Raw genomic sequence first — 24193 nt, forward strand, 5'->3', positions numbered from 1 at the left:
TCTTTGTTGGGCACTCCCTTATGATGTTATTGCCAGTTTTATATTCCTAAGGTGTAATTTGGCCTTTGTATTGCCACTTCAAAATGGTTGCAAACTTGTCTCGGAATTGTTTCTAGCATCCCAGCGTGTTTGACATACAAGTTTACACCACTGTGGATTGCAGTTGTTTTCAAAGATGCGACACACTTGTTCTGATTCTTCTTTTTCTCCTTTATGGGAAAATATCTTATGACCATTGGTGAATTGCTAAACTCCATTTTTGAAGCACCAGCTGTGAAAGTTCATGTAACAACCTTCCCTTCTAGGTTCTAATGAGTTATCATTTCAATTATTTGATCATCATAAGAATAGATTGTACAGAGTTATGACAATGATTTTGAAATACCTTTTTTCAGTTATCTTTCTTTGCTTCATATAAAAGTAATACTTTTTGTATGAAAGTTGTACCTTGTGACACTTGTCCACAATTCATGATAAAATTGATTGTACACTTGCAATAGATATATTGTGTCTGAAAATTCATATCCAATTAGATAATTCATGAGATACTGTTAAGTAGTTCTTAACATAGAGTAATGTTGTCATGAAGGTTACCCTATCACGGGAGACTATTTTTCTTTCACCTGTGTCTAGTGCCATTATTCTTCACAATACACCTGACGGTCATCTTATGAAGACAGGATATGTCCGATTATCTGCATTTTCTCAGGTGCATGCTTGTTCTCTTTCTTTTTTGATCATTTCTCATGGATATCATGTAGTTTACTAACTTGGATTATTTAAACATATGCAGTTGCTTCTCTATATTTTTGTCTTTAGTTTCAAGTAGGAAATTTAAGACCATTGGGTTGAAAGTATTACCTTATGAAAATGCTGGAAGCGAAGGTCCTCAATAGGAACTAGGATTCAATGACGATGGATTTTATCACATGCAACATATTGAAAATGCATTTTATTGAAATTTTAAACGAATTGGCTAGTCTTGAAATCTGCAAGTGAATTGCATAGTTTACGCATGACAAATTTTATCTGTTAGATCTGTAGAATCAGTGACATCTCTGTTGTTGGTGATAAATAAGTGTCAGTCAGCTGGTAAGGATGATAGGTTTAAATGAAAGGATACATGTGGTTCTATAACATGATACATGGGATTTACTCCCCCCCACAATTTTTCTATTCATGGATTAGAGGTGTCTTCGCTTTACCTTCAGAAGGCCATTAAGCTTTGGGACCACTCACTTCAGCATCAACACCATGAAACTACATATCCTATCACCTTATCACCTTCTCAGGGATTTATTTACTGCGTGGCACGAAGCGTCAGCATGGACCCCCAGAGATGTCCCTAAATTTTTAATCAAACGACTTAATTAAATTAATTAATTAAGTGGTCTATAATAAATATTCTACAAAGGACCTTGAAATACTTAATTTAATTAATAAATAGAAGGGGCCTAAATTGATAAATAGTGTCCGCCTGTGACCTATTGTAAATCTCTAAACACTTCTTGGAGGCCTTTATATGGAGATGGCCGAAAATTGTAAGTGATCATGGATTGTATTATGACACTTTTTTTGTATTTTTGGAAGCAAAAGGCTAAATGTGGTTAGTATGCATTTTCAAAGGTGGAAGACCCTTCCTATTTTGTGATTGTAGTTTCAGTGGTTCATTGTCACCCTAATTTGTCATTGGAATATCATCCCAATATTTCACATTGTACTTCAAATCTTTGAAGTCTTCTTTCAAAGACAAATTTGTAATAAATAGTGATATTTGTTCGAGATGTTGTAGATCTATGCAAATTAATCTAAGGTTTGTAATCTGAAGTGCTATTGTCATTGAATCTTCATGCATATGCAAGTCATCATCATTGTGTATTCAATTCTGCATCAACCTATCATATTTTTGTTGTCATACATTGGCTGTGTCCTATGCATGCAAAGATTATGTTCATTCTCATTGATTGTATAGCCAATTAGCTACCGTATGAGTGGAACAAGTTGACTATATGTCCATAGTAGAAGTCAATTGTTGTAGGATATTTGGCATACAAGTGACACCTATTCCACCCGTCATATGGTTGGATATGAATGACATTATTGTCCATATGGTCACATAGGGAGTGTACAAATAGGCGCTAAAGTTGAACATAGAAGGCCGTATGGGGTCTCTAGAGGGCACTACCCTCATAGATAGACTGTTTGTAATTTTCAGTTGTGTACGCAAGTGACGAGGACCGTGCAGAGCTTACCAAAAAAATGTCCAAGATGCATGAATAACACGGGGCACATTTTATTGACAAGCTTGGGCTTACTACAGCCTAATGAAGGGAGTAGAACACATTGGTGTCTGCATATTGGGGGATGCATATCATTAGTTTTGCGTCTCCCATACTAGACTCAGTCAAGAACATCACTTTTTCTCTAGTCATTCTTGGCTTGTGAAGCTCTGGATAGCATTGGTTCCCGTCACCCTTGAGGAAGTATCAGAAGAGATTTCCCTCACCCTTCGCGGAAGCACTAGACATGGTCTGCTCCCCCTATCTATGGCATAACCTTTCGCTTATTTTTTAGTAGGGGTTGGGAACCTCCTTGTGGTGTAACCCCCCACTCTCTCTCTCTTTTCCTGTTTTGGTTATCCATTTGTTGTTTCTATTGTTTTTGTTGCTTTTATTCAGGACCATTTGGTGTCCCTGTTGTGTGCTAGCCCCTTGTTTTGTTTTTGGCAATCCCTTGGACCTCATTTGTAGTCATTTGTTGGACATTAATAAATTATATCTTATCTACTCAAGAGGTTCACTCTTGGCTAGATATTATTTCTAAACTCTAAATATAATTGATATCAAAATTTAATTATGGTCTTCCATAGTGTTGTATGAAACAAAATGCTTCTATCTTATCTAATTGTATCAAACTCTTTTCTAGATTATTGCATCTGTAGGTACTAAGTATTATGATATTATACCTCACATCTCCAATAAGGAATGATTTGTCTTAATATAGTTATATGTATTGTCCCCCTTTAGTAATCTTATAAAATAGGGGCAATTAACTTTTAATAACCAATTACAAGATACTTCTTTCCTCAGAGTATCAAATAACACTTAAACAATGATGATGATTGGGGTAAGAATAATAGCCTAAGATACCACTTATAAAGGATCGTTCTTATGTTATACCATTGATATGATATATTGTTGGAAATGAAGAGTGTAATTGAGAGGAGAGGGGTGAATCAGTTACCTCAAAAACTATTCCATGTCCCTAGATGTCAAATCAAACTTTCCATTGATAATGCAATACTGTCTAGCTCAGTTATAACTAAGATAATACTATCACTTGGCTAACAAAGCAATCTTATGAATATTAATCTGTTTTAACCTTTAGTAACTTAGTTGCAAAAACCTAAAGCATAAAGCAAATAACATGAACACAGATGACACCAAGATTTAATGTTGAAACCCAATTTGGGAAAACCACCATGCAACTAGTTACAATATTTTTCACTCTTCTGAAGTGAGCCCTGTTAGGAGCCAACCCTATTAAAGGTTTGAATACATACTGTTAAGTATGACCTTGTTAGAGGATTTATATCACCCTGTTAGGAGTGACCTGGTTAGAGGTCTTCAAACATGTAAATCTTGAAATGTCACCTTGTTCTAGGATTTGTAAAATGAATGTTAAGTCAACTTTGTTCAGAGATTTCATCATTGCTGCAATGGTTAGAAGGTAACATCAATTTGACCTGATTTATGAAGCAACTTCCTTGGTAGATTCATATCTTTGTTTTGGCTTGACCTTTGGATCCTTATTGATCAGAATATTCTTTGCAGCCTATATCTTCCACACTTTCTTGCTCTGCCTTTTCCTTTGCTCACATATCCATCTTATTCCATATTCCAATTGTACATCTCATCCTCACTAATTGACCTTGCATATATATCATAAGCTTTGATAGGTCGGCTTGAATACTCTTTTAGATAATCAATAAACATACAAATAGTCGGCCTCAATCAATTAATTTTTGGACAATTGCATTCTGCTGTCACTCGGTCAATACTAGGACTGAGCGCTTGATTAACTCTGGAAGTCCTTTGTTGCCTAAACACTCGGTTAACATTGCAAGCAGAAAATCCTTTATTAATCAACTACTCGGTTAATACTGAAATGATCTTCGTTACTCCACTACTCGGCCAACACTGAAATATGCATGGTTAACATTGTAAACTCTTCATTGCTCGGTTAATGTTGACATTTGTGTAACATCAATGGCAACATACAATTGAAAAATTGTTTCCAACAAGCTCCCTCTTTGGCATTGATAGCAACACAACATGTCAATATACAATGATAAAAGTATGAGCAATTAGATAATATCCTTAGTTTCATTCTCATTCTCATTCATACCAACTCCCTCTGATATTTTGTCTAGTTTTGTCTCAGTTGCTTCAACATGAATTCTCCCTCATACATCTGCCAACACTCTGCTATGTGCTTTTGTCGGTTTCTCTCTCTTTGTTGTAGATTCCATCATTTGAATATTTTCATGCGAGATACTAAACTCTCCCTCTTTGACCTCAAATGCCAAAGGATACAAACTTTGAAGTTACTGTGTACATTTTGTACTGATTCATATGCAATGTGCTCTACATTTCACACTTGAAGTGTGACAATCTACATCAACTTGATAGATCTTGAATGGAGTTTGGTTGATGCATTACTATCTTTTTCTTTAGTGAGCATCAGATAGGGGAATAACCCCTAGTTTACCTCTGAGATATATAAATGCATCCTTAGGTAATGTCTTCGTAAATATATTCACATATTCCAATCTCACTTCTCTGTCTTGAACCAATTCCCTTAGGAAATGATACTTGATTGCAATGTGTTTTGTCTTTGTGTGCATCACAAGATTTTTGGATATATTTATTGCACTTGCGTTATCACTAAAGATAACCGCTAGTTCCTTGATTTCTTCCTTCATACCTGACAATAGTTGCTTGATCCATACTATGCTAGAACAATTGACTACTGCAACAACATACTCTGCTTTTGTTGTTGATTGAGAAATACAATTTTGCTTCTTGCTTGTCCAAGATGGTAATCTCTTTCCAAGAAAGAATGCTCCTCCACTAGTGCTTTTTTTCCCATCAATGCTTCCTACCCAATCTATATCAGTATATGTTCTTAACTCAAGAATTCCTCCTTTCTCATATCATAAATCATATTCTTCAATTCCTTTTAGGTACCTTAGAATTCTTTTTATTGCCATCATGTGATTTTCTTTAGGCTTTGCAGAAAACATTGCAACTATGCCAACTGCCAATGCAATATTAGGTCTAATGTGTACCACATACTGAAGTTTTTCAATCATTGATCTGTAGGTAGTTTGATTTACCTCTTTTGAATCATCATTCTCTAAAAGCTTATGTCTAGTAGACATAGGTGTTATGAATTGGTTTGGAATCTTCCATTCCAAATGCTTTCAATGTTTCGCTGATGTATTTTGATGGAGTGATGAATATGCCATCCTTCATTTGATGAATTTGTAGACCCACAAAGAATTTTATCTCTCCAAACATAGACATTTCAAATACTTTTCTCATTTCTTCAGCAAATGACTTGCATAACATTTCGTGTCCTCCAATTATGATATCATCTACAAATATTTCAGCAAGCAATATCTTGTCTTGTGGTCCTTCCTTTATTTACAAATTAGTACTATCATTTGTCTTTTCAAAACCAATTCTTACCAGATATCCATGCAACCTTTCATACCTTGCTCTAGGAGCTTGCTTCAATTCATATAGAGCTTTGTGAAGTTTACATACCATGGTTTTTTTGCTTGGATCAATGAAACCTTCAGGCTGTTCAATGTAGACTTCTTCCAGGATTCCATTTAAGAAAGCTGATTTTACATCCATCTGATATACCTTGAATCCCTTTTATGCAGCATATGCTAGAAGTATTTTGCCTACATCAAGTCTTGCAACATGAGCAAATGTTTCTCCATAGTCAATACCTTGTTCTCGAGCATAACCCTTGCTTGCCTTGTTCCTTGTTACTTCTCCTTTCTCATTCAACTTGTTTCTGAATATCCATTTTGTACCAATCACATTCTTATTCTTAGATCTAGGTACAAGAGACTAGGTTTTGTTCTTTCTATTTGCTCAATTTCTTCATTCATTGCTTGTATCCAACCTTCATTTTTCTAAAGCATCTTGTACAGATTAAGGTTCAAATTCACTAAGTAAACTTGTACCTTTTAATTTGTTCCTTGTCAGTATGCCTTCCGTCTCTCTTCTAATTATCTGTTCAGGTGCATGGTGTCTTTTGACATATTTTGCAAGTCTTGGATCTTTCTTTCTTGATTTTGAACTTTGTTCACTTGGTTCTCCATGATCTTCTAATTTTTGCTCGGGCTTCTCTTGCTGATTTGGCTATAACTCTGGTTCCTCTGACTGTAACTCAAGTTGTACTATTTCTGACTTTGGTGCCTTTGTTTGTGACTTAGGTTGTACTACTAGTGATTTGGTAGGTTTACTTTGCTGCTGGTTGGCTTCAACTAATTGAGGTAAAGTCTTAGGTTCTTCTTCATAGTAAACAAACTTTTTGTAGTCTTCAGACTCCTCGCTACTCTGTTCTTCACTTCTTTATATAAACTTCACATGTGCACTCCCTATGACTTTGTGCGTAGCAAGATTCAAACATTTGTATGCCTTACTCTTATTGGAGTAACCTAGGAATATACCTACATCACTTTTTGCACCAAGCTTTCCTTTCCTTACATCGTTTAAGATATAGTATTTGCTTCCAAATACTCTGAGATAACAAACATTAGGCTTGTACCTATACCATAATTCATAAGGTGTTTTGTTTGTACCTTTCTTTAGTTGAAATCGGTTAAGTGTATGAACTGCTGTGCTGATTGCTTCTCTCCAATATTTTGGTGCAACATTTTTCTCACTCATTAGTGTTCTTGCACATTCCATGATGGATTTGTTCCTTCTTTTTGCTATACCATTTTGTTCTAGAGTTCTAGGTGTTGATACCTACCTTTTGGTTCCTTTGTCATTGCAAAACTCATTAAATTCATTAGAGATGAATTCTCCTCCTTTATCTGATCTCAAATATTTCAGATTATTTTCTATTTCTTTCTCAACTCTAGCCAAATACCATTTGAACTTTTGAAAGACATCAGATTTATCTTTTAAGAACATTACAGTCATCATCCTGGAATAGTCATCAACAAATAGAATGAAGTGTATGCCTCCACAATAGCTTTCTATACCTGTTGGTCCACACAGATTTGTATGAACTAGTTTCAAAACTTCTTCAGAATTGTAAGATTTCTGAAACTTCTTTTGCTCATCTTTCCAATTTGAGATTGTTTGCACATGCCTATCTTAGGTTTCTTCAGATTTAGTATGCCTCTTACTCCTTTGTTCTTGCTTATGGTAACCAAGTTTCCAAAGTCAACATGACACATCTTCTTATGCCATAGCCAACTTTCTTCTATTTGAGCTAACAAACATGTACTTTCAGTGAGATCTAGGTAAAACAAGTTACCTTTTGTCTCATTGCTAGTCCCAACTAGGTTTCCTTTTCCATCCAATAGTTTAGCTTTGCCATCCATGAATTCTACCTTGTATCTTATATTGTTCAATTGGGTTGCACTGAGTAGATTATGTCTTAATCCTTTAACCCAGTAGGCATTTTCACATTTGATTCCTTTAGTTAATGCTATGATTTCTTTACCTTTTACATAACATGGTTCATTGTTTCCAAATCTAACACTTCCACCATCATAGTGTTCTAAACAAAGTAATGAGACTCAGACTTGACTTGGACTCGACAAGGGTAACTTGACTCGTGACCAAGCTCATACTCGCCAGTGACTCAGCAATGATTCGACAACTTACAAAACCCTTCAAATTTTGAGATTTTTTAGGATTTAAAGAATATTCCATGCACCCATTGTTGAATAAAGCTTAAAGACACAATAACATCATGAAATAGAAGGTAATTTGATCACATACTTAAACGTACATCGATTACCTAAGTACACAGGTAAATTGCTAAATACTAAATAGTAGTTGAAGGAAATAGAAAACATAGATATATAAAATGATAAATCCATGAAATCCATCAAAATGTATATCAAAACCATGAAATCCAATACATCAATAGTCATCATCAAATGTTCCAATCATATGTTAAATTGTTAAACAAAATGTTAAAAGAAGACTGTAGCTATGACTCCTAGTCCTCATCCTCAACCTTAGCCTCAATATAATCTATAAAATGCCTCTTAGTAAGGTGTCCAAGGTAGGTTATGGATGACTAATTAGCCATAGCATCAGCTCGTGTGGTGCCTCTAGGATCAACTATAATCTCTACTAGTCCCTGTGGGGTGCCACTAGGGAGATGTAACAACCACTTTTTATGGGTCTTAACTAACAACTAACATATCAAAGATATACAGTTATTACTTCATATTCATAGGAAGACAGTTGTATCAGTTATGTTCATGTGAATGAGATTAACAGTTACAATTACTTAAATGGAAAACTCATAACCAACAATTGAAGATACCATCAATGAATTTATCCAAGAATTTAAAATCTACGTACCGTAGTATTCAAACCGAAACTCATCTAGGGATGCTTCTACAAAACCCAGGTTAGTCTACAAAATACCTCTTAAGGAACAAATAGTTATACTACTTTATCATAATGACAAATACCAATATATCATCTAGGGCATCAAATACCACTGTATCTTTTAGGGCATCAATACCATTGTATCATTTAGGACATCAATTACCACTGTATCATTTAGGGCATCGGATACCACTGTATCATTTAGGGCATCAATTACCACTGTATCATTTAGGGCATTAGATACCACTGTATACCACTGCATCATTTAAAGCATCAGATACCACTGTATCATTTAGGGCATCGGATACCACTGTATCATTTAGGGCATCAAATACCACTGTATCTTTCCTTTTCTTTCTATTGCTATCTGTGGCAATAACATAAGATTAGAAGATATGCTATAGTCAAATTCTTATAAATGAAAGATTGAAATAACAATCCATCAGATAAACCTATTTTTTGTAAATAAATATATTCCATGTTTAGTTGGAAGATCAATTGATCTAATTGTTTACCAATTACATTTACGAGAAAGATTGCTTTCATTAAAGGAAACAAGTGAATTCAATGATATAAATTAATCCATCATATCTTCTTACATGAATAAACATTGTAAAAGTAAATTACCTATTATTAATAAATGTTTGAATGCGCAACTTGTCTTTGTCTGATGCGCATCCTGACATCTTGTGGAGAGGGGAAATATTGTTAGGGGCTTAACCTCCTAACCATAGACTTTAAACTTATCCCCACACTTTCTCTACCTAGAAAGACGCTTCCTACCCGGAATAGACATGGAACACTTTGTTAGCCACTGAACATCCTGATACTTAATCACACCACTTGACTTGACAATAGAAAATGAATTGGACATCCATGAGCTATCATATGATTCCTTTTAGGTTATATAATTTGTTTTGTTACATCTAATTCTATTTTCATGTTGTTGCAGCTTCATGTCTCACCTCTTCACCTTTTTCCTTGGCCATACAGCTGAGTGAGTCCTAGGTGGTTAAAATCTTAGAGAAATCCAACTCATTTGCTGGGCCTAGCTGGAGTAAGAATATTGCAATTTTCAGAATATCAATATTAGAGAAAAGATCTTAGTGAGCTTGCAAGGCAATACATTTTGATTCAGATATACTTCAGCAAAACAGAGATATATGAACATGTCGTGTACATTTGGCGTTGACTCAACAACATAGAGAGATTGGACTATCGAGTATCCATTCAATTGTAATTTAGAAGTAATATATGGAATTTTCATGACACATTCCTTCCTGTTGCAAATATGAAAATAGTTTAAGAAAAACATACAACAATTTGAATATGAAGGTCTGGCCACATAACCTAGTCTGAAGATGGAAGATGTGAGCCTTGGCTTGGTTTCAAATAGCCGGTTCCTTAGATGTGATCCTTGGCTTGATTTGAAGAAGCCGTTTCCTTAGTCGTGAGTATTTTCGAATAGAAAACTCTGAACAGATATGGACTATGTCTGGTCTGGATCAGTTGCAATATACAGGTAAAAGGAAAACGTAAAGAGCAGGGTGAAATTGTGGAAGGAGAGTCTATCAACGGCCTCACTCGATTTCCATAAATAAGAAGGCATTCAAAATACCAAAGGCTTTCAAGAAGCCGTAACTCATAAAGAGTTAAAAGATTTGTCTTCTTGAATCATCGATATCATTTGCCAAGTGTACATTTTGTCTTCTAGAAGAAAATAAATAAACATGGAAAAGAACTTGAAGGTTATAAATCAAAAAGATAGTTTATAAGCATATTTATTTACTTACACGTAAATTTATTTTATTAAGATGGCACCATATTAAATGTTTATCGAAGGTTGTACCTTTTAAATATGTATATCTAAATACATGTTTCATCTGGAAAATTATTTTATCTTCTTGTACACGCATTTAAATGTACGTATTAAATAGATAAAATCTTATATGAAAATAATACTATGGTGTCACCTTTATTTTTATATCTATGTGCACGTACATAAATATGTATTATAATGAAGTGATGGAAATGTTAACCATAATCCAATAAAGGTATGTACTTTAATTAATATCATTAATGTTTTTAATATTTATCTAATCGCTCATGCGTGTCTAATGTGTGTATCTTGTTATGCAGTCGTTAGGTCCTCAACCATGGTGATTTGTGATTCATACCCATTTGCTCAGTGATGGTGATGCTCCTGTGCCCAATTCTTTTCTAACAATGCTTCCACTCCTTTGACGTGCTCCCTATAAGGAAATTCTCCGTAGTTAAATCATATTACCATAACAAGTTATTAATCATAAATAATCATAACAACTAACCGCCTTTTCAGTTCCATGAATTCATGATAAATAATCAACTGGCATGTTATCTTCGTATGAAATTATATCACTAACCATCGTACCATTTTGCAGGATTATAACAAATTTAACTGTCAACTAACTTCATATGAACCTCAATGACTATATGAACATTTTAAATTGGGTCGAAAATTGGGATGTAATAGAAGAACTGTAGCTTTGTGGTCTTCGGCTGCCATAGCCATGACCTCAGCTTCTTTGTTTGCCTCCTCAACACCCTCTAGGTCCTCATCATCAAAGACCGGATCAATAGGCTCAGTGATCCACTCAGACTTTGGATCAACCTCCTCTAGCGTAATCAGAGAGGTGTCACTATCCAAAATCTCCCTGGTCCCAATGCGTAGGTTGTAATGCACAAAGACTAGCTTATTCATTTTCTCCACAGAAGACCTGTTATGCCTCTTCAAGTGGATGTGCTCGAACATGCTCCAATTGCTGGTACATCTAGAAGCGCTACTTGGTTGGCTCATTATGTAGATGGTGATTTGTTGAAGGGTTTCGGTTGAAGACCCAAACATTTGCCAACATCTATCTGAATTTCAAAAAAAGGAAAAGAAAAAAATATTAGTCTGATTTCAAAATTTGAACTTTAAAGCTAGAAAGTTAGAAGTTGGATAGTATATATGTGCATCATTGCATAATGTATAAGGCTTAAGTTGCAATTTTTACTTGGCTGCAATTTTGTATGACCTTTGCAAATTTGACTTGAAAAAATGGGCTCGATTGCATTATTATAGGCATCCATCTCAAGCAATATATTTGTGACATTAGTGGCCATCTTTGATATCACAGTGTAGAGGCCACTAAGAACCCCCTCATCTGCCTTGAAATCATCATGGAAATGGTATGCCAGATTGAGGTAATAGGCTACTGCGTGGATGGGTTTTTGAAGCTAATTTTGCCATTTCTTATCAATTATGTCCCAAATAGGGCCACACTTGTCCTCAACTCCTACATATTTGACTCTAATAGCCTCCTTGGCCCTATGCATGCCCTCATTTATGTAGCCCATAGTGGGCTTCTCCCCATCAACAACTCGTAGGAGGGCTACAAGGGGCTCAGTGATTTACAAAACAATTTAACAGAAAAACAATTTAGTAATGATGAAACTTTGCAAAGTTGCAGAATGAAAATAAAACAAAAATATGTATGAGATAAATTAATTTATAAAATTTCAAGACTAAAGCTTTTAAAATATAAATTACCTCCACAATCTCTTTACATGGCTCCCAAAAACTTTGTTTATCATAAATGCATTTTGTTGCATCTATCCCTACAGGGGTGGTGTCAAAGAAGTCCATAGTGGACCAACAAACATGCACCTCAAAAGTAACCTTGAACTCAACAAGGATTTTAGTGTGATAAAATTAGAGGCAAATCTTGTGATACCGGAACAAGCCAATTGCTTTCTCTCCGTGTATTCTCTCATAATGTTGAGGACCAAGGCACGATTATAGATGAACTTGCAAAGATTTTTGGGGTTAGCAAAACATGATTTCACCCATTCAATCTTGCCAATATCCTTTAATATGAGGTCGAGGAAATGGGCCACACATGGAGTCCAAAAGATTCTTGGGTGTCTCCATAAAAAAATTTCCTGCAGCAATTTTAAATTAGTAAACAATTAAAAATTTAGATGTGTTAAAAAGCTTTTAATTTTCAAATTTTAATGAAAAACTAATTTTTTTTTTTAGAAACTTAGAAGTTAAAATTTTACCTGCAGCAACATAATTAGCTACATTATAAGTCACCACGTGGGCAATATTCTCTTCCTCCACCTCCCTTATGACCTCCTCAATAGCCTCATATAAGTATTTTGCATTTTTGACATATGAGGAAGCATCTATAGACTTAAAAAACATGGTGGATCCTGAAAGTGAAAATAAAACAAAATAATTATCATTGAATAATCTGTAAAACAAAATTTTATTTATACAATAATACATTAAATTTTAGACTTCGAGAAGTAGAGGATGATGAATTACCTTCGCTAGAAACAAGAAAGTTTAAGAGAGTCCTATTCCTCCTATCTGTTCATCCATCTGTCATAATGGTACACCCCCTTTGGCTCCAAATCTTTCTATGCTCCTCTAACTCAAGTTTCATCTGCTCAACCATTTCTAGTAAGAGGGGGCCACTCAATTCATCTTCAGTGGGGGCTTGAAACCCTGCACCACGGATGGAAACTGCATCAATCATCCCTGACCAATAATGAGTCCTGTTACATTTATAAAAACATTTTAGTTAGCATATTTCAACATCAAGTTAAAATTATAAAATTTTATTTTAAAAATTGAATTTAAAACTTGAAATGTAAAACAATCAAATATAAATGAAGTTGAAGTAATTGGCTGCTATAAATGGAGTATTGTAGGAATACCAAACCTTGCAAATTGCTCTTCTTCCAGCTTTTAGATCTTTCTATTCTAGACCAAGCTCTCAAGTGAGGGTTGCACACCAGGAGTGGAACATGGTACAGAAAAATTGCCCAACCTAGATTTTCTGACTCTAGGACAAAAGGTAATGCCAATGCTACTAGCAAGGGCAGCGCCACTAACGGTGCAAGGAATAGATATAGAAGCAGTACCACTAGTAGAAGTACTAGGATGATTGGGGGAAGAAGAACCTTCTCCAAAACAACCTATTGAACCTAGGGGTGTAAAACTAGATACAAAAGTAGTTCTAGATGAGCGTGGAACCAATCTGAGCTAACTTTGCTAATTGTTTTTGTCTTAATTCCTTTCCTTGTTCATATTTTTCTAAGGCAACATAACAAAAATGTTGATCCTCAGGAGTTGCAACTTTACAAGGGTTAGCATCATGACCACATATGCTAGTGATATGGTATTTAAATCTAGTTATCCCCCTACTATTAATGACCTTACTAAATAGGCATTTTGTTTGAGTTCTACCTCTACCTAGAAAGTCTATTGTGTACTTTCAACATATCTTTTTTATTGCTTTTAGAGAGCTTGGGTTTTTTAGCCAGAGGAGCCATTATGAGTAAAGAAAAATGTCAAGGTTGCTGTAAGACATTTAAGACCAAAAATTACCATTAAAGCATTTTATTTTATGAAAATTTAAAGTAAAACAAAACCCATAAACATACCCAAAAAAATCATCCAAAAAACCCATAAACATAGAGAAAAAAATCAACTCTTATCTCTTTGAAATGAGTTGAGAAGTGTTGAGAAGAGCTCTTATAAATTCCTTGATGATCTAAATGCAAGCATAAAGTTGCTCCAATGTCACAAATGCAACCTTTTCTCCTCTTCCTTTCAGCTGTTTGCAAAACAATGGCACTCTATTTCCCTTTCTTCCTCTCTCTCTCTTTCTTTTTCCAACATTAGAGTGTTATACAAGGCCTTTTAGGGTTATAAAGGTGAGAAAGACAAAAAATAATCATTAAAAAAACTCATTTTAAAATATTATTTGTTGACCCAACATAGCCTGCCGCGGCTGGGTCTCGACTGTCGTGACCTGCGAGTCACGCCTTGACTCGTGAGTCATGTGAGTTAGGCGAGTCACCTGACTTGACCAGCCAAGCCCGAGTCATGGGTTATTTTGACCCAGCGAGGCTTGCTTGACTCACTGACTTGTGAGACTCGCTTGGTTCGCGGCGAGTGTCATTACTCTATTTCTAAATGTTCAAATTTAGTTTTGTCACCAATCATGTGATGAGACTAACCACTATCTATGATCCATGTATCATTTTTGCTAACATGAGAAATAAGTGCCATCTTTTCATTTCCCTCATTATCAGATTCATCCTTTTCAGCAATGTAAATTACTTCATCACTATCATAATCTTTAGCAATGTATCAAGATTTCTTACCTTTATCTTTGTAGTCCTTAAAGCTCTTGAAGTCTTTCTTGCCTTTGAACTTGTTATATCTTTTTTCATCTTTATCTTCTTTGTTTGGGGCTTGTTTGGTGAGCGGAATAGGAATACATATTCTGGAATACGTATTCCAAAAATTTTGAATTCCTTGTTTGGATGCACCAAAACAGGATTGGAATACGAAGTAAAAATGGAATACGTATTCCATTTTTAGCCCAAAAATGGGGTTTTGCAATTCCACAAAAATAGGTGTTATTGGAATAAGTATTCCTATTCCATTTTTTTAATTTTAGAAAACATAAATTTTCGAGTCCACGAATTCTCATCAAATATTGGCTGAACCAAATGGAGAACAGGAATACGTTCTATTCCAAAATACGTATTCTAGAATACGTATACCAGAATACGTATTCCTATTCCGCTCACCAAACGGGCCCTTGGGCATCTTGCAGCAATATGGCCAACCTCATCACATGATAAACAAATTAATGAAATTTTGCCTCTAAATTTACCTCTCCCTTTTGATACTCTTTTTGCTAGTAGGGCTTCAATGACTTCAAGGTCTTCATCTGATTTGTCTTCTTCACTATCGACCTATTTGCCTTTCGAGTTTTGTCCTTTTCTACCAAGAAATAGTTTGGCTTTGAATGCAGATTCAAAGTTGCTAGGATTGGGAGCATAGTTATCAAAGTTATCCAACTCAAAAATAGTTAATCTTCCCATCCAAGGTTATATCATTTTTAGGATTGCATCTCATCTCTTGAATTGCTGAAACTCTAATTGCATAAATAGAAAGAAGAGTTCTTAGTACCTTGTTGATCACTGTCTCATCTGTTATATCTCCTCCTGCAGCTTTGATTGTACTTCACACTTTCTTTGATTCTTTCACTGTATTGGACAATGTTCTCACCTTCTTTCATTTTCATTCAATTAAACTTGCCTCTTAAGCTTTCTACCTTGGCTCTTTACACATTTTGTAATGTCCCCGATTTCTGATTAGGTTTGAAAGTTGTAACCTGCAACCATCCATCAGTAGAATATCAAAAATTGTATGTAAAACATATTAGCAACATTAGGTTTAAGTAAATACTAATCCAAATACTACCCAAGCTACCCAATCTAATCCTTTGGGAGAGATCCTTTCTCCAATCACCTAAACCTCTGGTGAGAACTACGTCTCGATTAGGTAATTGTCATAGAAAGAGCTTCTCCCTTAGGCCTCTTTGGGATCTTTGGTAACACTACTTGGGAGAGATCCCACCTCTACCAAGTCTCTTATCTCTGACATATGCATATGTTTGACCACTACAATATATATTGTCTCTAAGAGATTCTCTAAAAATCTCTCTTTTGGTTCCCATTTGGAATCTCGACATTCCTTTAAGAATGCCCTCTAGTCTTTGAGTTCTCCTTATGAGAAACTCGACATCCATAGTTGGACGCCCCATACCAAGATTAACTTGGTCTTTGTAAGAACTATATTGTTCTTATCTCATTGTAGTTTATATTCTGCTATCTCATAAATATTCGATATGAACATAGATATATTATACCTCTATGTTTTCTAGTGAGATTGCATTTGATTCTCTGCAATCTTACTCTTCTTTTAGTCTCACTTATATTTTATACTATCTTCTTAATTCTGGAACTTAATTTTTACATACTAATGGACAGTCATACATAATAATTAGTCCTTTGGTGGCCTTTATTCGTTGTGATTGTTTGCTCCATGTTCACTCTTCTTATAAATATTGTTGGTTATATATGTTGGTGTCTACTTCAGGATAATGTATTTTTATACAACATGAATATTGATTGTTGTCCTTGTATTATTTATCTTATCTACTTCTCTTTTGTTATCCGACTTCAACTAAGTATCTCCAACTACGTTCCTTCCATTGTTTGCTGTGTTACCACCTTTTTTCTCTTTTGTTTTATTCAAATTATCTACTACACGTAATACCTTTAAATTTTCCGCATGGCATGATAATCTTTCATCTTCTGTATGAAGACAACTTAGTTTATGATCTGTTTGTTATATATATTCTCCTCATTCTCTCGTTATACTTATTTATTTCAGTTTTGATAAATAATATGTATGCAAAGATGATCTTTATATCCTTGTCAACTTTTGTACCTCTATAAGGTTCATTACCAAACTTTAGTACATATTTTCTCTATATAATTAGTTCACTTTATTGCTTCTAATATCTTCCTGACTGATCTATTATACTGCAAAAATCGGTTATGTTTCTTGTGAGACTTCTAGCATTCGTTATCCCTGAGTATTTCCATCTTGATCATTTGCCCATTGACTGTACACATTTTGGAATTCACTTGTGTTCTTCAATCTTAATCGTTGTCCTGTATTTGATCTACACATTTCTGAAGTAAATAATGACTGCATATGTTGCTCAACTCCTGTCCCTTTATCCTCTGCACTAAGTAAATATATTTAATCGTTGTATATATACATCCATCTGGAATAAATTGATCTGCTTTGCTCTTATATATGATTGTATATATCTGTATTGATATCTTGATTGGCCTGAGTCTAGCTCTTGATTTATTTAGAATATATGTCTTGGTATGTATTAATCAATATGGATGTCACTTGATATGAATCTCTGCTCAATGTATTCATATGAACTTTTGATCTGATTCTAAATTGCATTCTATTCTATATTTTGTTCCTTTTGTATGACTTTGCTATATACTATTTCATATGTTTCTCTAAATAGTCATGTCTTTTCATGATCCATCATTTATCTTAAAAACCAAATGTTATATTATTTATTAAATCAATAAATTTTATTATTATAATTATAATTATATTCTATTAATATTGATTACTAGCTAAGTTTAAATTAATTATCTAATGGTGAATATTAATAAATGAATTATATTATTATTTAATATTAATTTATAGCTCAACATAATGATGTATACATGAAATTATCTTGGGAGAAGGGATATTACAGTCCTACCCTCCCAAGATTGCTTGTCCTCAAGCAATATAATTCTTGTTTAATTTTGAAGCTTTTACCCAGCGACACAACCATGAGTAACTTCATAACTTTTGAGCCCTACATATGATTGAACTTGATTGGGTATATCTTAATGAGATCGGCGAATGAAAGATTGACTCCTTCACCCTACAGGATGGCAAGATCTTGCTCTAATACCACTGTAATGTCCCCGATTTTTGATTAGGTTCAAAAGTTGTAACCTACAACCATCCATCAGTACAATACCAAAAATTGTATGTAAAACATATTTAACATTAGATTTAAGTAAATACTAATCTAAATACTACATAGGCTACCCATTCTAATCCTTTGGGAGAGATTTTTTCTCCAATCACCTAACCTGCTGGTGAGAACTACATCTCGATTAGGTAATTGCCATAGAAAGAGCTTCTCCCTTAGGCCTCTTTGGGATCTCTAGTAACACTACTTGGTTTAGATCCCACCTCTACCAAGTCTCTTACCTCTGACATATGCATATGTTTGATCACTACAATATATATTGTCTCTAAAAGATTCTCTAAAATTCTCTTTTTGGGTTCCCATTTGGAATCCCAACATTCTATTAAGAATGCCCTCTAGTCTTTGAGTTCTTCTTATGAGAAACTCGACATCCATAGTTGGATGCTCCCGACCAAGATTAACTTGGTCTCTGTAAGAACTATATAGTTCTTATCTCATTGTAGTTTATATTCTGCTACCTCATAAATATTCGATATGAACATAGATATATTATACCTCTATGTTTTCTATGAGATTGCATTTGATTCTCTGCAATCTTACTCTTCTTTTAGTCTCACTTATATTTTATACTATCTTCTTGATTCTGGAACTTTATTTTTATAGACTAATGGACGGTCATAAAAAATGATTAGTCCTTTGGTGGCCTTTATTTGTTGTGATTGTTTCCTCCATGTTCACACTTCTTATAAATATTGTTGGTTATTTCTCTATTACTGATTTCTTCGTGGCAAGGAAGGACCCTTAGTCCTTACCTTGTCTTCGTTATTGTTTGTCTCTTGCTTTTGTTTCTTCTCAGTCACCATTTGGTGCTTGTGCTTTGGTCGACTCTTTTGTTTGTATGCTCAGTTCCATAAACTGTTTTGGTTTTTCGTGGACATTAATATTTTTATCTTATCTTATCTTGGTGTCTACTTCAGGATAATGTATTTTTATACAACATGAATATTGATTGTTGTCCTTGTATTATTTATCTTATCTACTTCTCTTTTGTTATCTGACTTCAACTAAGTATCTCCAACTACGTTCCTTCCAATGTTTGCTGCTTTACCACCTTTTTTGTCGTTTGTTTTATACAAATTATCTACATCACGTAATACCTTTAAATTTTCCACATGGTCCGATAATCTTTCATCTTCTATATGAAGACCACTTAGTTTATGATCTCTATGTTATATATAGTCTCCTCATTCTCTATTTATACTTATTTATTTCAGTTTTAATAAATAATATGCATGCAAAGACAATCTTTATATCCTCATCAACTTTTGTACCTCTATAAGGTTCATTACCAAATTTTACTACATACTCTCTCTATATAATTAGTTCACTTTATTGCTTCTAATATCTTCCTGACTGATCTATTACATTGCAAAAATCGGTTATGTTTCTTGTGAGACTTCTAGCATTCACTATCCGAGTATTTCCATCTTGATCATTTGCCCATCGACTGTACACATTTCGGAATTCACTTTGTGTTCTTCAATCTTAATCGTTGTCCTGTATTTGATCTACACATTTCTAAAGTAAATGAATGACTGCATATGTTGCTCTACTCTTGTCCCTTTATCCTCTACACTGAGTAAATATATTTAATCATTGTATATATATGTCCATCTGGAATAAATTAATCTACTTTGCTCTTACATATGATTGTATATATCTGTATTGATATCTTGATGGGCTTGAGTCTTGCTCTTGATTTGTTTAGAATATATGTCTTGGTATGTATTAATCAATATGGATGTCACTTGATATGAATCTCTGCTCAATGTATTCATCTGAACTTTTGATCTGATTCTAGATTGCATTCTATTCTATATTCTGTTCCTTTTGTATGACTTTGCTATATATACTATTTCATATGTTTCTCTAAATAGTCATGTCTTTTCATGATCCATCAGTTATCTAAAAAACCAAATGTTATATTATTTATTAAACCAATAAATTTTATTATTATAATTATAATTATATTTTATTAGTATTGATTACTAGATAAGTTCAAATTAATTATCTAATGGTGAATATTAATAAATGAATTATATTATTATTTAATATTAATTTATAGCTCAACATAATGCTATATACATGAAATTATCTTGGGAGAAGGGATATTACACATTTTTATCACCTCCATAGACTTTTTGCAGCTATGTATCAAATGCAGTAGGACAATCTTTAACCAAATCAAACTCAGAATTGGTTAGAGAGGAAGCTATATCAATCATCATTATATTGTGATCCTTTGCTTCTTTCATCTGTTCCACAGTCATAGGTTTAGGTGGTAGCACATATTTGTTCTCCAAGTAGAACAGATCAACATCACTGATGCTTGATAGATGTAGCTTCATCGATTCCGGCCATGCTGAAAAGTTGTCTTTGGTAAGCTTCAGAATCTCCCTTCTGTATGACATCTTTGATCTTTAGCTTAGGTCCTTAGAACCTTTCCTACAAGCACCAAATGCTCTGATACCAATTGTTGGAAATGAAGAGTGTAACTAAGAAGGGAAGGGTGAATCAATTACAACAAAAACTATTCCTTGTCCCTAGATGTCAAATCAAACTTTCCACTAATAATGCAATACTATCCAGCTTGGTTATAACTAAGATAATACTGTCACTCGGTTAACAAAGCAATCTTATGAATATTAATCTGTTTTAACCTTTAGTAACTTAGTTTCAGAAACTTAAAGCAAATAACATGAACATAGATGACACCGAGATTAAATGTGGAAACCCAATTTGGGAAAACCACCATGCAACTAGTTACAATATTTTTCACTCTTTTTAAGTGAGCCCTATTAGAAGCCAACCCTGTTAAAGGTTTGAATACATACTGTTAAGTATGACCTTGTTAGAGGATTTAGATCACCCTGTTAGGAGTGGCCTGGTTAGAGGTCTTCAAACACTTAAATCTTGAAATGTCACCTTGTTAAAGGATTTACAAAATGACTGTTAAGTCAACTTAGTTAAAAGATTTCTTCATTGCTACAATGATTAGAAGGTAACAACAATTTGGCCTGATTTATGAAGCAACTTCAGTTGCAGATTCAAACTGTTTTGGCTTGACCTCTGGATCCTTACGATCAAAATATTCTTTGGAGCTTATCTTCCACACTTTCCTGCTTTGCCTTTTCATTCACTCACATATCCATCTTATTCCATATTCCACTTGTACATCTCATCCTCATTAATTGACCTTTCATATATATCATAAGCTTTGATAGGTCGGCTTGAATACCTTTTTAGAGAATCAATAAACATCCAAATAGTCAGCCTCAATCAATTAATTATTGGACAATTGCATTATACTATCACTCGGTCAATACTAAGATTGAATGCTCGGTTAACACTAGAATTCCTTTGTTGTCGGACCACTCAGTTAACACTGCAAGCGAGAAGTCCTTCATTAACCGAGTGCTTGGTCAACATTGAAATATGCATGGTTAACACTGTAAACTCTTCATTGGTCGATTAATGCTGACATTTGTGTAACATCAATGGCAACATACAATTGAAGAATTGTTACCAACAATATGAGAACAATATCACTCCATCTTTGATTCAACACCTAGATGTATGCAAAAGGATTTTCATCTTTATATTTGCACTTAGAGAAATGAAAACAATGTTAAGATTTTCTTTGTTGTCTCTAATATAATTGATGATGATTGCGTAAACATGATCTTGTACTTCTGCAAAATATGAATTGGATAGTCGGAATTGTGGTTGCCACCATGACAGATTTTCTGATGGAAAGTATGTTGTATAGCAAAATATGAATTGGATAGTCGGAATTGTGGTTGCCACCATGACAGATTTTCTGATGGAAAGTATGTTGTATAATAGTCCTATTGGTTATAGAGATGAATGCTATTCCTGATCTGATTATATTTCTATATAAATATTCTTAGTGCAATCCTATTCCTATGTCTGAACTAGCTCCATAAATATATACAATTATCTTCCCAATTGCTTACAGCCTTACAGTGACGATTAGTTTGCTGCTCCTGATTTATCTTGACGAATATGAAAATATATATGATATCACTCTCAATGATATAGTTCCTTGTCTACTTTTTTATTCGTCTGAATTTTCAATGATGCTGGTCTTCATAATTTTGATATATATGCTATGAGTGACACATGGATAATCTCTCAATAGAGCGATTCAATAAGGATATGTATGAGATAAAGGTCATCGATGATATGCTGAAGAGAATTTGAATGCCTTCATAAGTTTTCTAATTAGATATAATAGGTTACATCCCAAGAGACATGTCTTGTGTCTATTCATTATCGTCTCTTTAATGATAACTCTTTCTTGCTGAGTACCAATATTGGGAATGATGTCATTACTATCATTAATTGTGCCTTTTATAATAGATATCGATTAGTTTGTAATTGCTGGTTAAAGATAGTTGGCATTTTCTTTTCTTAATCGGTATTAATCAACATTGGCATTATTAATGTTTGAGTAATCAATTTTCTATTGTTGTCTTTCTCTTAAATTGATCTTGCATAATATATTCTTCAATCAATGCTTCGGAATATGACATTTGATATTTCCATTGAGACTTGCCAATGTGGATATTCACTTGAAATTTAATTGTATAGGTAATGATGTACTTTGATGGCTTATTCTTCATATTGTAATGTCCCCAATATCTGATGTGGATAAACAGCAATGTAATTTGAATCATATGAGCTAATAATGTGAATCTATCCATAACCAGTGGTAATTGTTCTTCAGTATGATTATTGATAATGACAGTTGCCTAATGCTAATTGCCATCACCAAAGATTTTTAGGCACTAGATTATCGTCTTGTAGGTTTAGAATGTGATTTAAGGTGATTACTGCCATTGACTGAATCATTTATTCTTGGATCTAATTTATTTATATTTACATATTCATCATTTTTAACATTTCATTAATAATCAATTTTGACAGGAGCTTTGAACCAATTAGGTCAAATTTGGGGGACTCCATAGTGATTACATTGTTAGTACTTTCAGGCATGAGCACTGCTGGATTATGTTCAAATATATTGGACTTGGGTAACATTTATTTCCTTAAGTCCCCCCTCTAAATTCAAACTCATTCCTCCCATTCATTCCTTACCACTTCGTGTTAATTTTCTTATTACTCCAATATATATCTCCTTATAACTCCCAACTACCCCTTATCGCTCTACTATATCTCCTTCTAACTCCCACATATAAATCCCTTATCTCTTTAGTCTAGTCGGTGGCCTTTAATCAACATCTACAGCTCCTTATGCCTCCCTTTGCAATTCCCATTGCACATCTCAGCACAGTCATAACCAAGGATAACTTTGGTGGCTAATATTCACCAATTGGCTAATCTCAAGCATCAAGGACCCCAAATTTGGCTTATTTTTTTAATCTTTTGGGATGTCCATGTCGCCAACACTTTACCCAAATTGGGTCCCATGGCTAGGCTAATTGACAATATTATTACATAAGTATTTGTATCCTTGGCCATAACTCACATGACAAGCATGTGGGTGGAAAGTGGTCAATGAAGTCAGCACCAATCACAATTACAATGGCTAATGGTATGCACGCCTTGTATAAAATTAAATGTGTTTATACAGACATTGGACGGGCACATCAGTATATGAACAAGCACAAACATCAGTGTCAAGGCTAGGGAACTTGACCTGATTCAAACACACAACCACCCTGTTAATAGGGTTCGCGACTACCATCGCACTGCAAGGTCATCTACATTTATATATTCGTTATTTTTTTTTATAGGTAATCAGCCAAAGCCTTGATTATTTATTATTAATTTATTATTATTGTTAAGATTAATTATTATTATGTGTTAATAGCAAATAGATTCGAACCTAAGACCTCCTTGATGAGAGGCTTGCAATTTACCGATGTGTTGTGGGCTCTTGCCTAATTTATATATTCATTATTATTGTGTTATATTGTTAATTAATAAATGATATAATATACTATCATTTATTATTATACTAATAAATAATATATTCATAATACTTCATTGTCAATCATTTTTATATTA

General features: G+C 34.0%; 1 protein-coding gene across 3 annotated transcripts in view; it reads left to right on the forward strand.

The window, feature by feature from the left end:
- Positions 1-24193, forward strand: part of LOC149562017 (Peptidase S41 family protein) — a 224318-nt gene that overhangs the window by 176477 nt on the left and 23648 nt on the right. For 2 of the 3 annotated variants that reach the window (XM_089825553.1, XM_089825554.1), the window contains one exon: positions 590-709. The exons of the other annotated variant lie outside the window; for it this stretch is intronic. In XM_089825553.1, coding sequence (XP_089681679.1) covers positions 590-709 — 120 coding nt within the window. The remainder of the gene's footprint in view (positions 1-589; positions 710-24193) is intronic. 3 annotated transcript variants of the gene reach the window in all.

The sequence above is a fragment of the Cupressus sempervirens genome, chromosome 4, assembly GCF_028749045.1.
Source record: "Cupressus sempervirens isolate cs-2001-9-10 chromosome 4, ASM2874904v1, whole genome shotgun sequence".
NCBI lineage: Eukaryota > Viridiplantae > Streptophyta > Pinopsida > Cupressales > Cupressaceae > Cupressus > Cupressus sempervirens.